General features: G+C 48.9%; 1 protein-coding gene across 4 annotated transcripts; it reads left to right on the top strand.

Moving 5' to 3' along the window:
• The first annotated feature begins 7 nt into the window (after positions 1-7).
• Positions 8-14180, top strand: Cog8 (component of oligomeric golgi complex 8). 4 transcript variants are annotated; one of them, XM_060392021.1, is made up of 6 exons: positions 10-443; positions 2595-2802; positions 4119-4946; positions 5887-6055; positions 8559-8735; positions 13627-14180. In XM_060392021.1, exons 1-6 carry the CDS (start codon positions 49-51, stop codon positions 13782-13784), a joined length of 1935 nt encoding a protein of 644 aa, XP_060248004.1. In that variant the 5' UTR covers positions 10-48; the 3' UTR covers positions 13785-14180. The 4 variants fall into 4 exon arrangements, with proteins under 4 accessions (XP_060248005.1, XP_060248004.1, XP_021488342.1 ...); XM_021632667.2 differs by lacking the exon at positions 13627-14180 and having other exon boundaries at positions 11-443; positions 8559-9036; XM_060392022.1 differs by lacking the exons at positions 5887-6055; positions 8559-8735 and having other exon boundaries at positions 8-443.
• The last annotated feature ends 683 nt before the right edge of the window (positions 14181-14863 follow it).

The raw sequence follows: 14863 nt of genomic DNA on the forward strand, positions 1-14863 counted from the left end.
GCCGGCGCCCTCGCGGGTCTAGAGCGGAAGTGACGGCGCCGTAGGAAAATGGCGGCTGCTGTCTCTCTCCAGTCCTCCGCTGCCGCCTCGGCCACGACGACGGCCACGGCCGCTGCGCTGGGGGAGGTGGAAGATGAAGGACTCCTGGCGTCGCTGTTCCGCGACCGCTTCCCTGAGGCCCAGTGGCGGGAGAAACCCGACGTGGGCCGCTACCTCCGGGAGCTGAGCGGCTCGGGGCTGGACCGGCTGCGACGGGAGCCGGAGCGTTTGGCGGAGGAGCGGGCCCAGCTGCTGCAGCAGACGCGCGATCTGGCCTTCGCCAATTACAAGACGTTCATTCGCGGTGCCGAGTGCACCGAGCGCATCCACCGTCTCTTTGGCGACGTGGAGGCGTCCCTCGGTCACCTGCTCGACCGTTTGCCCAGCTTTCAGCAGAGCTGCAGGTGCTGCTGGCCCGCCGCTGAGGGGCCCGTACCGTAACTGTCAGGATGCTAGACATAGCTGACCCACACGTAGCGCGCAGAGCTCTCTCCTGATCTCCTTATCACTTACATCTCACAGCAGCCATCTAGGTAGCTATCATTACTGTCTTAAGGTGAGGAAGTCGAAGTGTCCAAGAACACGGATAGTAAGTGTTTCCAGATCAGAATTGGAAGCCAGGAGCCCACCACTCCCTCATAGGCTGTCGTAATAGTAAAAATCCAGCCAGTCTTGTTGGCACAAGCTTGTGATCCCAGCATTTGAATCGCAAGGTCATCATCCTAGGAGTATTGAGTTTAAGGCCAGCCTGAGCTACATAAAACATTGTATCAAAACAAAATAAAAACCTATGTAAGGCAGTTCATTGGGCCGACATAGCTAACACTGTATAAATGGCAGCTCAATATATATGTGCCTTTATAATGGTGTATGTACAACAGCTTGGGCTGGAGGCCCAAAACTTCCATTGATAGGAAGCTGAGGAAAAATCCTATTTGGGGATTATATAGGTTGTCAAAAAGTATTTCCTTTTTGAGCTATATTGCCTTTCTAGTCTTCAGTCTAATACTCTTAGTTCAGTTCAGTTTTTCTTTAGAGACTTGGATATTTAAAACAGGTTAGATAGTCGAGCACAGTGGCGCACACCTATAATCCCAGCACTCAGGAGGCAGAAGCAGGCTGATCTCTGAGTTGGAGGCCAGACTGGTCTACAAAGCAAATCCAGGACATCCAAGGCTACACAGAGAAACCCTGTCTCGAAAAACCAAACCAAACCAAAAATAACAAAAAACAAAACAACAACAACAACAAAAAAAACAAAACAGGTTTTGTATCCTTTGTGCCGAAAAGAGATTCACAACTTAGTAAACCCAGTTTCTGGAATTACTGTAGAGAAGGGGAGAAACAAGGAGGAAGAAGGAAGATTAAACAGCTGCATATAACATTAAGACCTGAGGGATCTTAAGGCAAGAGTGTGATTTGTTGGCTAGTTGGTGCTCTATTAGATATTAATAGCTATTAAAAATGTTTATGGGTGTTTTGTCTGGTGTATATGCACCATCCTGAGGCCAGAAGAGGGTGTCAGGTCCCCAGGGACTGGAGTTACAGGTGGCCATGAGCCCCTAGATATGTGTGTTGGGATCTGAATTTAGATCCCTTGCAAGAGCAGTGACCACTGAGCCACCTCTCTACCCTCAGTAATAGCTAGTAAGGGGTTTTTTACTCTTTTTTTTTTTTTTTTAAAGATTTATTATTTATACAACATTCTGCCTGCACACCAGATCTTACTGTAGATGGTTACAAGCCACCACATGGTTGCTGGGAATTGAACTCAGGACCTTTGGAAGAACAGTGAGTGTTCTTATCCTCTGAGCCATCTCTCCAGCCCTTGTTTACTCTTCTTATACATTTACTCATTGTCAGGTCCTGTGTACTTCATGCATGTTATCTTACCTGTCTCTAACTTTCACAGCTTTGTCAAGTAGGTCCTCTTACCATTTAACCAATGAAGAGACAGGTCCATCCAGAGAGGCCAAGTCACTTAGTCCTTCTTTGAGTCCTAGAGCCGTCAGTCCCAAATGTGACGGTCCAGATCTGCAAGCCATTTTTAGAATGACATGGCAGACGGGGGGCCACTCTGCATGTGGAAGTCAGAAGACAACTTGTAGGAGTGGTTCTCTCCTTCCATTACGAGGGACCTAGGGATCAGTCTCAGGTCAGCAGGCTTGTTGGCAAGCAGTGGGCACCTTTACCCCTGAGCCATCCTGACCATTCCCATGCAAGCCTTTGATTAATGATGTAGTCTTAGGAAGTTTCTTAAATGTTAAATGAAAAGTTTCCTCAAGTGTAATGAGGAGTTGTAGGTTGGAAGAGATGGTTTTGTTTGAGACAGAGCCACCCTATGTATCCCTGGCTGGTCTTGAACTCGCTGTGTAGAACTAGATAGCAATGAGCTCATATCTGCTTCTGCCTCTGGAGAGCTGGGATTAAGGGTGTACACCACACCCTGGTGAAGGTTTGAAATAAACCAGACGAACCATCCAGCCCAGTGTCCAGTAAGTGCTCAACCTACTGTGCAGAACAATGAGGAAATACATTTTCCTGATTGCTTCTAGGAACTTTGTGAAGGAAGCTGAGGAGATCAGCTCCAACCGCCGGATGAACACCCTGACTCTAAACCGGCACACAGAAATCCTGGAGATTTTAGAGATTCCCCAGCTTATGGACACCTGTGTGCGAAACAGCTATTATGAAGAGGCCCTGGAGCTTGCAGCCTATGTACGGCGCCTGGAAAGGAAATACTCTTCCATCCCCGTTATCCAGGTAGACAACTTGCCGAGAGGGCCCTCAAGCTTATGATCTTGTAGTTATTAATTCTGTGATTGTGACTGAACTTTTAAGTAGGAACTTTTGCATATTTCATGTCAGTTTCTGCCAGCCAGGTAAGCTAAACAGAAGCTATTCAAAGATCTTATTACTCCTGTGCCTGACGCTGTCTTAGGGCCTAGGAATACTGTGTGAACAGAGCGTTCAAGGCCATGGCTCTTAGGAAGTTACTTTTTCTTTTAAAGTTTTTTTCTTTTAAAGATTTATTTATTTTGTATACGGTGTTCTGACTGCACGCCACAAGAGGGCACAAGATCTCATTATAGATGGTTATGTGGTTGCTGGGAATTGAACTCAGAACCTCTGGAAGAGCAGCCAGTGCTCTTAATCTCTGAGCCATCTCTCCAGCTCTCTCTCTCTCTTTTTTAAGGTTTACTTATTATTTATACAATGTTCTGCCTGCATGTGAGCCTGCATGCCAGAGGAAGGCACCAGATTTCATTTAGATGGTTGTGAGCTACCATGTGGTTCCTAGGAATTGAACTCAGCACCTTTGGAAGAACAGCCAGTGCTCTTAATCTCTGAGACATTTCTCCAGCCCCATGAATTTTCTATTGTAGTCAGTGTCTGATAATTGACAAATAATAATATCGCAGATATTGGCAAATGTCTGAAGAAATAAGCCAGAGAAAACCAGGCAGGCATGGTGGGGTATGTCTGTAAACCTACCACTTGAAAGATAGAGACAGGAGGGTTAATTAGGAGTTCAAGGCCATCATTAGCTATTTTGTAGTGATTTTGAGGCCAGCTTGCTATATTTCTGTCTCAAAGAAAAAAGAGGGGGACCCGAGGGTAGAGGGCTGTCAAAGGTTACTAGAGTTCTGCTTTGCCAGTCTTGTCAGGAAAAGCCTTTCCAAGACCTTGATGAGAAGGAACCAGGACTTGAAGTTCTGGGGAGACAGCAAAGCAAAAAGCAGGAGAAGGGTAAGGGGGGAAGAAACTGTTTCAGGGATCCCAGAGCAGCCACTGTTACTGGACTGTAATGAGAAAGGCTGTGCTCAGGTGAAACAGATAAAGCTGTAGAATCAGGCAGGGCCTGGAGGTCATGATGAGTAGTTGGTAGTTTGTTGATGGCGATGAAAATCCTAGGAGGACTTTTGAGCAAGAGAACTAGTTATGCAAGCGGATCTCTGTAAACCTGCAGCTGTCAGCTTTAGAAATCCACTTTATACAACAGGAGAGCCGTAAGAATGGCTTAGTGGGATGAGTTTTCAAGTATTTATCTCAAAGTGTTATGACTGTCATGTTGTCAGGGCATTGTGATTGAAGTGCGCCAGTCCATGCAGCTGATGCTAAGCCAGCTGATCCAGCAGCTGAGGACCAACATCCAGCTCCCGGCCTGCCTGCGTGTCATTGGCTATCTGCGGCGCATGGATGTCTTCACTGAGGCTGAGCTGAGGGTGAAGTTTCTTCAGGCCCGGGATGCTTGGCTTCGCTCTATCCTGACTGCCATCCCTAATGATGATCCTTACTTCCATATCACAAAAACCATCGAGGCCTGCCGGGTACACCTCTTTGATATCATCACCCAGTACCGAGCCATCTTCTCAGATGAGGACCCCTTGCTGCCACCTGCCATGGGCGAGTACACTGTGAATGAGGGTGCCATCTTCCATGGCTGGGTGCTGCAGAAAATCTCACAGTTCCTGCAGGTGCTAGAGACCGACCTTTCCCGGGGTATAGGTGGCCGCTTGGACTCTCTGCTGGGCCAGTGCATGTACTTTGGGTTGTCCTTTAGCCGCGTGGGGGCTGATTTCCGGGGCCAGTTGGCTCCTGTTTTCCAGAGGGTGGCAATCAACACTTTCCAGAAAGCAGTTGAGGAAGCAGTGGAGAAATTCCAGGATGAGATGACTTCCTACACCCTCATCTCAGCTGCGGCCATCCTGGGCAGCAGCAACATGCCTGCTGCAGTCCCAGCCACTCAGCCGGGGACGCTGCAGCCACCAATGGTGCTCTTAGACTTCCCTCCCCTTGCCTGCTTCCTCAATAACATTCTGGTTGCTTTCAATGACCTACGGCTCTGCTGCCCAGTGGCCCTAGCACAGGATGTGACTGCAGCCTTGGAGGATGCGCTTGCCAAGGTGAGTAACATTCTGCTACTTTGGACTGCCCTTGGTATCAGCCAGCCAGGCTCTTGCATGGAACCAGCCCATATAACCATGGTGCCTCCTGACTTTGAGAGGGTTAGTGTGGTCTTAAACATTTTTCTGGGAGAGCGGTTGTGATGGTTGATCACCCTTTGTGGGGATGATCGAGGAAGAAGTTGTAACGTAGAGTACCTGTGCCAGTCATTTAGCATGCTCAGTCTATTGCTTGATACCAAACTCCCAGGAACCAAGCAACTTAAAACGGTTGCATGTATCAGCTAGTATATGTGAGCTAAGAACTCAGGTGCAGTGTCTCTGGGTCCTGTGTGCAGGGTCTCACAGGCTTATTCAAGGTGTCAGCTGGGTCCAGGCATCTCTTGGAGTTAGAGCTTCCTTAGAGGCTCAGTCCAGGTGTCAGGTGTCATTCTGTGCCATTGGAAAAAGTTGCAGAACTGAGGTCCTCTGCACCCTCCTGTTAGAGGAGCGTTAGGGGTAGGGGTAGGACAGAACGTGGCTGTTCTTCCTCCAGGCCAGCAGAAGAGTATCCCTCCCATACTCTTCCATGATGCTCCTCTGCTGGAGCTGGAAGCTGTCCCAGAACACAGCATGTTGGGTCATTAGTTCACCAGTGAAATGGACAAGGGAGCGATGAGAGTATTTGGAATGAATAACTTTCTTTCTTTTCCTTATTTGTTTATCGTTTTTTGTTTGTTTGTTTGTTTGTTTTTTTAGATAGAGTTTCTCTATGTAGCTCTGGCTGTCCTGGAACTTGCACTGTAGGACAGAATGGTCTCTAAACTCAGGGAGCTCTGCCTGCCTCTATCTCCTGGATGCTGTGATTAAGGGCGTGTGCAACCACCACCACCCAGCTTCAAATGAACTTTCTTCAGGCTGCACATTTGCAGTTGGTTGATCGTTGGCGCTCGTCTTGTAGGTAACCAAAATAATCCTGGCATTCCATCGTGCCGAAGAGGCTGCATTCAGCAGTGGGGAGCATGAGATATTTGTCCAGTTCTGCACTGCCTTCCTGGAGGACCTTGTTCCGTATTTGAACCGCTGTCTTCAAGTCCTTTTCCCACCAGCTCAGATAGCCCAGACTTTAGGTAAGAGAAAGGAAAGATTTTATTATTTTATTTTAATTTTTTTCTGAGACAGGGTTTCTCTGTTTAGCCTGGCTATCCTAGAACTCATCTGTAGACCAGGCTGGCCTCAAACTCACAGAGATCCACCTTCCTCTGCCTCCCAAGTGCTGGGATAAAGGCATGTGCCACTCTGCCCGGCTAGGAAAGATCTTTTTAAAAGTTTTTATCTTTTATTGTTACAGAGTCTATGTAGCCTTCGCTGGCCTGGAACTCAGAGATCTATCTGCCTTTGTCTCTCCAGTGCTGGCTGGGATCAAAGGCATGCACCATGACACCTAGTTCTGTATTTTCTTTTACAAATATTCTTATTGTTGTTGTTATTATTATTTTGTTTTTTGTTATTTTTGTTTGTTTGAGACAGCACAGAATCTCACTATGTAGCCCTGGCTATCCTGGAACTTGCTTGGTAAACCAAGCTGGCCTTGAACTCAGATCCTCCTGCCTCTGCCTTTCAAACGGCTGGGATTAAAAGCATCTGCTACTACCACCCAGCCTACTTTTATTATTTTTAGTTATGTATTGAGGTAAAGGCAGTGTGGGAGCATATTTCTCATTTTTTTAAGTCTCATGTAGCCCAGGCTGGCCTTGAATTCGATATGTAGTTGAGACTATTCTTGAACTTCTGGTCATCCTACTTCTACCTTCCAAGGACTGGAATTACAGGCATGCACCACCACTCTTACCTTAGGAATAAGTTTTGAATTGCCTTACAGGTGTTTAATTCATCTAACTAAATGATGTGTGCATTAGCACAAGTCAGTGCCTTTCTGAGAACTGCCAAGGTGGGAACCACTGCTAGTACCAGCTTTTAGAGGCCTGGGACCCTCCGACCCCCTTGGTAGACATTCCTCAGTTGAACCCTGGCAAACTCTGAGTTGCTCTTGATGTGCCATTTCTGAACATTTGTAGGAATGGAATCATATACTCTGTGGATTATCTGGGTAAATGGAAGAAGCCAGTCACAAAGAACCACTGTTGTATGCTTCCCTTTATAGAAATTATTCAGAGATGTTTGTAGAATGATTCATATCTAATATTGATTCCTGAAATTTTTAAATTTATTTTTTTTATTTTATATGCATTGGTGTTGTGCTTGAGGGTGTCAGATCACTTGGAACTGGAGTTACAGACAGTTGTGAGCTGCCATGTGGGTGCTGGGAATTGAACCCAGGTAGTCTGGAAGAGCAGACAGTGCTCTTAACCACTGAGCCAGCTCTCCAGCCTGATTCATATAATTATTAACGAAGCAGTGATTCCTGAAGCAGCTATTATATAAATAAGATGCTGTACTTGTTAGATTTTTTTCGATAAGCCTTTATGCACCGAGCCTGGACAGATACTAACCCTGCTTCCCAGCCCAAGCCCTTATAAATAGTTGCTCATGTTTTCCATCTGGGCTGCTTCTCTCCATCATGCCAATCCTCAGAGCCAGCTCCTCCTGCTGCCTCTAGTTCACAATAACCCATGGCAAACTGCTCCTTTCTCCTCCTTCTCTTGCTCCTGGTCTTTCTGCCACCCCCAAGCCCTGAACCTTGGCTCCACCTACCTCTCTTCTGCCCAGTCCAGGTGTAGGCAACTTTATTCTGCCAATTAGGGGTAATTTGGGAGGCAAAGTTTATACAACATCATTTTGGATATGTGAGAATTTGCTCGTAGAACTGTAAGAATCTTGGGGGTGGGGGCGAGCGACTAACATTTGAATACATAGTAGGTTTTGGTTTTTGTTTTTAGACAAGAGTCTTATGTAAGCCTAGACAGGAAAATGACTTTGAACTCCTGGTCAGCCTGCCTCAGCCTCCTAAATATTGGGATTACAAGTGTGTTGCTACTAGGCTTTGTCAGATAAGTGGTTTTAAAAATATTTTTCTCAGGGCTGGAGAGATGGCTCAAAGGTTGAGAGCATTGACTGCTCTTCCAGAGGACCCGGGCTTAATTCCCAGTAACCACATGGCAATTCATAACTGCGACAGACCCAAGGGAAAGGCCTAGGCCAAGAGGGAGCACAGCTACCCAAGGTCATTGCTGACCTATTGCTGAGGGGAGCTGTGCCTCCCCTTACCTACTCCATAAAAGACCTAGAACTGTCTGTCCTTGGACAATAGTGCTTACTGAGTGTCTCCTGGCTCCTTACTGTGGGGTCCAGTTTAACTGGCTTTCCATATTACAAAGATGTCCTTAGCCAGGCTTAGTGGGGCACAGCTTTAAGCCCAGCACTTAGGAGGAGGAGACAAGCAGATCTCTGTGAGTTTGAGGCTAGCCTAGTCTACATAGTGAGTTCCAGCACAGACAGGGCTATGTGGTGAGACCGTGTCTTGAAAAAACAAAAACAAGCCCAAAAAGTAGTTTTCCATGTATCAGAATATGTAATTGTGTCAGATCTTTACTCAGTGTTTCCCCCTGTGATCTCTGCATTGAATTTAATAACTTTTTTTTTCCATTTCATTTTTTCTGCTCGCTGGGTCAGGCATTTCACACACCCAGCTCTCCAAGCACGGCAACCTTGGACATGTGAACATCAGCACCATCCAGGAGTCTCTCGCCTTTATCCTGCCTAAGAGGGAGACTGTCTTCTGCCTAGATGACCAAGAGCTAGTGCAGGACCTCGTGGTCCCAGCTCCAGAGCTTCCTGCGGAGCAGCCCAGCCTGGAGCCTGTTACTTCAAAGGCCCCCGAGGGCGGGCCAGAGAAGGGAGAACAAGGGGAACCGCTGCCTGGGGAGCCAGTGGAGGAGGAGCCGCTGCCGGCAGAGCCACCCAGTGAGGAGCCTTAGCCATAGCAGTGTTCCCTGCACCCAGGCTGGGGAGCAGCACTAAGGGCACAGCAGGTGGCATCTGGAGAGGAAAGGTTGCCGCTTATGTGGAGGCTGAGACTGCTTTGCCTAGGATAATGCGGGGCACTGTGGTCCATGGGAGCTTTAATAAAGCCACCAACTGTTGCCATCTGGCTGCTGTCCCTGTTGTGCTTGATTCTTGAGACTCCCAAAAGGCCACCAGGAGTCGAGTCCATTGCAAAACACACGAGGATCTTTATTCGCAGCATACCAGCTATCAGTGTACACATTAAGGTTTAGATCTTTTCCAGAATCAATGCCTTAGTGCTATCAGCTTGGCTCTGTGAGCCAAAGTCCGATATAGTCTCAGTCAATGACACCACTGCCACCCCCACATACCTTTTCCATCCCTGAACCAAGTCTCTTCTGCGTTGGTCAGGGGGACATCCTGGAGATCTGCTTGGATTCCTTGCACAGTCATGCAGGGGCCCATTCAGGTCTCGGTCTGGCAGCAGAGTGGCAGGAGTCAAGGAAGTCAGCACTTGAAAGGTGACTCTTAAGAGGACTCAGTAGTAGTGCCCAGTAAAGGGTCAGGCAAGTGCTGCTCAGCCACCAATCTGGGGCTTGTTTCAGCACTACGTCAGTGGTGTGAGGGGTGGTTATAACCAAATCCTGCCCTAGAATCAATTTTGTAGCATCCTTGACCAGTAATGCTACTGCATCAATGTTGGGAAGGCATGGGGACCATCTGGCTACCACCAAGTCTAGCTTCTTGGGTAAGGAGGCTAGTGATTTCCTTATTTTCATCTGCAAACAGCTGGAACAGTTTGGTAACATCAGGCAACCCAAGGGCTGGAGCTGACAGCAATGCCCCTTTTATGGCTCCAAAGGCCTGCTGATGCTCAGCTGTCCATGAGAAGTCATCTGACTGTTCTTCGGTGGCCTCATAAAGCGGCTGAGCAAGCTCCGCACAATTTGGTAGCCAGAGCCTACAGAACCCAGCCGACCCAGGAATTCCCGTGCCTGCTTCCAACTTGTGGGGGTCGTGATCTTGAGGACTTTCCTTGTGTGCATCTGACATCCAGCTTTTACCTTCCTTTAGGATGTAGCCGAGGTATTGCACTTCTGACCTACATATTTGGGCTTTCTTAACCGAGGCTCGATAGCCAAGCTCTCCCAGAGTGCTGAGTAAGTCCTTTGTGCCTTGTAGGCAAGTCTCCTGGTCAGCAGCGGCCATCAGATCATCCTCGTACTGCAAGAGAGTAACTTGGGAGTGCTGTTATTTGTACTCGCCCAAGACCTCCTGCAATGCCTCATCAAAAATTGTAGAGTTGGGGCCTGGAGAAATAGCTCAGTGGTTAAAAGCACTGTCTGCTTGTCCAGAGGTCCTGAGTTCAATTCCCAGCAACCACATGGTGGCTCACAACCATCTACACCCTCTACTGCCTTCTTAGAGCACTAATATGCATAAAATAAATAAATAAGTAAATAAATAAAATCTTTAAAAATTAAAACAACAACAACAACAAAAAATTGGGAGAGTCTTGAATCCTTGAGGGAGCCTGGTCCAAGTCAATTGTCCACTTAATCCAATGCCCGTGTCGTGCCATTCAAATGCAAAATATTCCTGGCTCTTTGGGGCAAGAGGCAGACTGAAAGGCATCCTTTACATCTAGAATTGTTTGTTACTTTGTAGATTGATCCTGATTTGCTTTCCTCTGGACTCTATTATACACCTTAGCTGCCAGGGTTACTAATTCTCAGACTCTCTTCCTGCAAATTCTCTAGGCCTTGGAGCTTTCTCTTAATATCTGGCTGCGCTGGGCCACAAAGGACATCACTACAGTGGCCTTATGTTCGGCTGCCTCTGGATCATATGGCATGTACCTCCGGAAAGTTTCCATGATTCTTTCTAGGAAAGCCGCGGGGCTTCCCTCTGGTCCTTACTTAATGTCACAAACCGTAGTCAAATTTGTGGGCCTCTGGGCTTTAAGACCTGCCAAAAGAGCCCGGCGGTAGACTAGAAGCCTCTCCTCACCTGCTGCTGTATTGTAGTCCCAGGTGGGTCTCTGCAAGGGGAAGCTGGTATCTATATCAGCCTGATTGGTAGTTGGCTCCCCATTTGTGCTAGGAATCAATTTCCTAGTCTCCACCTGGATATGTCCCTTTTCTCGAGCCGGGACTCTCACAGACACCAAGGCGCAGGTATCCAACTAAGAGCCTCGAGCTCAGGATTGAGGGTGATTTATGGGTCCAGTACCTCCCTGTGCCCCCAAAGCAGGGGATTTCAAGCCTGGCCTCTATTGGTTGAAGCACAAAAGGGGATGTTTCATTTTGAAACAATTGGCTGTGGGAAGGCACCCAAACCATAAACGGTTCTTTGTTCTCTCTTTTGTATGTGTGTGTGTTGGGGGTGGGGTGGGGTGGAATATCTGGTCTTGGGTTTCAGTCGCAATGTCCTGTTCTATGCTAAATGGCCGTTGCTAGGGAAGAGGGGCAATTGGCACATTCTGTGGTATTTCCAGGAACAAGGCTACAGTGACTTTGTAACGAGTTCGGACCATCTGAGCCGGTTTCCTTGTAACAGTATTTCTGGTGGGTGGAAAGGAATGCAGCAAGGCCGGCTCCCCGCCCCTCTACAGTAACCCAAAAACCTAATTTTAAATGCTTTTGGTCTCTCCTCCCCAGGATGAGTGACCGGAAGTTGCCCGGGAACTACGCTTCCCGGCATCCCCAGCGCTAGCGGGAGGGCGGGAGGCGGCGGCGGTTTCGGAAACCGCCATGGGGCTGCTGGGCGGCCTGCTGCTAGCGGCGTGGGTGCCGCTGAGCCGGGCGCGGAGCTGCAGCTCGTCCGCCGGCCTGGAGGGCCCGGCGCGCACGCGCTCCTACTGGCGGTACCTGAGGCGCCTCGTGTGCGGTGCGCCGCAGCCGCCGTACTCGCGCGTGTGCCAGGTCGGCGACCCGGTGCTGCGCGCCGTAGCGGCCCCGGTGGAACCCGCGCAGCTGGCGGGCGCGGAGCTGCAGCGGCTGGTGGGGCGCCTGGTGCAGGTGATGCGCCGCCGCGGCTGCGTGGGCCTGAGCGCGCCGCAGCTGGGGGTGCCGCTGCAGGTGATCGCGCTCGAGTTCCCCGACGCGCTCTTCCGTGCCCTCTCGCCGCGCCTGCGCGAGCTGCGGCAGATGGAGCCCTTCCCGCTCCGCGTGCTGGTGAACCCCAGCCTGCGGGTGCTGGACAGCCGCTTGGTCGTCTCCCCGGAAGGCTGCGAGAGTGTGGCCGGCTTTCTGGCGTGTGTGCCTCGCTTCCAGGCCGTGCAGATCTCAGGTGCAGGGGCCGGGGGAGGCGGGGTTCCCGTGCTCTCCGCGGCCGGGATAGTGCAAACACGGCGGGACCCCGGAGCCTCCGCACGGAGCTCAGGGCTGACGGGCAGGCTTCTTGAAGAGCAGAGCAAAACGCTCTTAGAATGGGGCGCAGAGTGCCAACTGGGGAGACTCCGTAGATAGGCTGCCTGCCTCTCCCCTCCTAGGCAGTTATGTAGATTTCACATACGTGTGTCTGTATTGCACGAACGATTTTCCTAGTTTATCTGTCATGGTGGGCTTGTGTAAGAAACTGGGACCCGGCTTTACCCAGACTAGGGTAACAAGCCATTCCATGTCTATCATCCACAATTTTTTCTGGAATGTGCTTATTATTTGCAACTGTGCCAAGCTGAAATATGTAAAAGGAACTTTTATTCGCCTGTTTCAATTGTTGTCTCCCAGTTTGCCTCCTCCTGCTAACCTAGAAGCGTCTGTCCTTCGTACAATCTAACCTAGGCCTAGAATGTTTTTGGCCTCTGAGACTGCTTAATAAGCTCACCTTTTCTTGGCTTACTGCTTTCAAGACTGGCTGGTTCAACTCAGCTGTTCTGGTCAAACTCCTCTGTCAGCTTATTTACTCAATCTTGTTTTTCTCTCAGCCTCTGAATTGCTCTGCTTGGCCTCAAGCTAATTCAGTCAACCAGCTCTAATCTCCAGGCTCCTCTTTCTCTGGCTAATTCAGTCTTCACCTGAGTTCTCTCTCTGCAACCTATTACTGCCCCGGTAAAACCACCTTCTCTCTCTCTTTCTCTCTTCCTCTTCCCTTCTCCTTCACCCCTTTCTTCCCGCCTTCTCTCCACATTGCCCCTTTAGTAGCTTACCCCTCTCTTCTCATGGGAGTTGTGCATATCCTATTCTGTCATCTCTTTCTCTAATTCATCACCTTTTCTGCCACTCAATTAAGCATCACCTTCAAACATGGGTGCTTCTACAAACTGATTTAACCTTCATTGTTTGGGATTAAAGGCATTTCTTTACCTGAAACTTGCTCTATACAAGGCTGGCCTTGAACTCAGATGCTTGCCTCTGTCTCCTGGATTAAAGGCGTGTTTGTATTCCAGCCCGATCACACAGACCTGAAAGGTCTTTGGATGTGATCTCTTGCCAGAGCGGCCATATTCTAAGTTAAAATTCCTCTACAGAAATACCTTTGATAAACAGCACCTGAGAAGAGTTTTGAGGAAGGAAGCACCTTAGCAAGAGAACTTATTCTTGCCTTATAGTAGAGCTGGAGTCAGGCACTGGACAAAGTTGAGGCATCCTTTCTAGGAGGGGTTAGGGCCGTTGTCTACATCCACCCTTGGGTGTTGTCCGTGTGGATGGGATATAAATAGGTTCAGCTGGGGCAGGAAACAGGCAGTAGGACAGGAGTTGACACCTCAGCCAGCCTGTAACTTCCTTTGCAGGACTGGACCCAAGAGGAGAGCCAGTGGTGTGGTCAGCAAGTGGGTGGACAGCCCGAATCATCCAGCATGAGATGGATCACTTGCAGGGCTGCTTATTCATTGACAAAATGGACAGCGGGACATTTACCAATCTCCACTGGATGGAGGTGAATGACTGAAGCTCTCCTGCTTGAGTGAGGGTCTGGAAACCCGGCAGGAAGGTTGAGGTGGGCACATCTTTTTGTGCTTCAACTTGGAATTGGTTTCATTTGACAGTGAAGAGTGGACTGCCAGCATGTGCTGGACTGAGGTGAGGATAGACATGCCTGTCCTGAAATCAAGTCTGAAAGAACACTGTTACAGCTGGAGTAGAAACACACCCCGAAGGAGGAGTGGCATCTCCTGACGATTCCATGTGGAGAAAAGTGGGCCGGTAAACACTCTCAGTTCAGATGACTTCAGGAGACACACATATTTGTTTATTTGTTGTTTTTTTTTTTCAAGGCAGAGTTTTTCTGTGTAGCCTTGGCTATCCTGAAACTCACCCTGGGATTAAAGGCATGTGCTACCACCAACTGGCTTAAGACACACGTATTCTACCCCACTCCCCAGCCAATGCTCCATAATCCAGGTATCTGAAAAATAATTTTTCCCCCCCGAGACAGGTTTCTCTGTGTAGCCTTGGCTGTCTGGACTCACTTTGTAGACCAGGCTAACCTCGAATTCAGAGATCCACCTGTCTCTGCCTCCTGAGAGCTGGGACTGAGGGTGAAACATACTACTGCCCAGCTTGAAAGTTGTTTTAAAGGCAGGTGTAGTCTGGGCGTAGTGGCACAGCTGCAATTCCAGCACTCTGGAGGGCAGAGGCAGGGTGCTGCTTGAGGCCTGTCTCAAGAAAAGAAAAAACCAGATCAAATCTGGGAGGGATGTAACCCCAGCTCCAGGAAATTGAGTACCCTCTTCTATGCACAAACTTACCCCCCCCCACACACACAGAGGACATAATTAAAGTCTAAAGAGCAAAGCTGCTACCAGCCGTTTGAACCAGAGCATGGAAAACAAAGCAGTTCTGGCCCTTTCCAGTGTTTAAGTATAGCTCCCACTTAAGGAAGGGGGGACCTGGGCTTGATCTCTAGCATCAGGAAGCAAACTATAAAAGGAGAACACCGGTTTTTGGAGGTTAGAGCGCTTCTTTCGTAGTGTGCGTACATCCCTGTATTCACAGCATTTCCTGGGCTGCCTTCTGGACCTTCTGAAG

The sequence above is a fragment of the Meriones unguiculatus genome, chromosome 10 (genome assembly GCF_030254825.1).
Source record: "Meriones unguiculatus strain TT.TT164.6M chromosome 10, Bangor_MerUng_6.1, whole genome shotgun sequence".
In the NCBI taxonomy this organism is placed as follows: domain Eukaryota; kingdom Metazoa; phylum Chordata; class Mammalia; order Rodentia; family Muridae; genus Meriones; species Meriones unguiculatus.

Bases quoted from the DNA above. Each gene is read 5' to 3' on its own strand.
- Cog8 (XM_060392021.1), top strand. From the start codon at position 49: ATGGCGGCTGCTGTCTCTCTCCAGTCCTCCGCTGCCGCCTCGGCCACG. The intron at 2,803-4,118 runs GTAGACAACTTG...TCATGTTGTCAG, and splicing joins CTTCCATCCCCGTTATCCAG to GGCATTGTGATTGAAGTGCG. The intron at 8,736-13,626 runs GCCTGGAGCCTG...CTTCCTTTGCAG, and splicing joins GCTTCCTGCGGAGCAGCCCA to GACTGGACCCAAGAGGAGAG.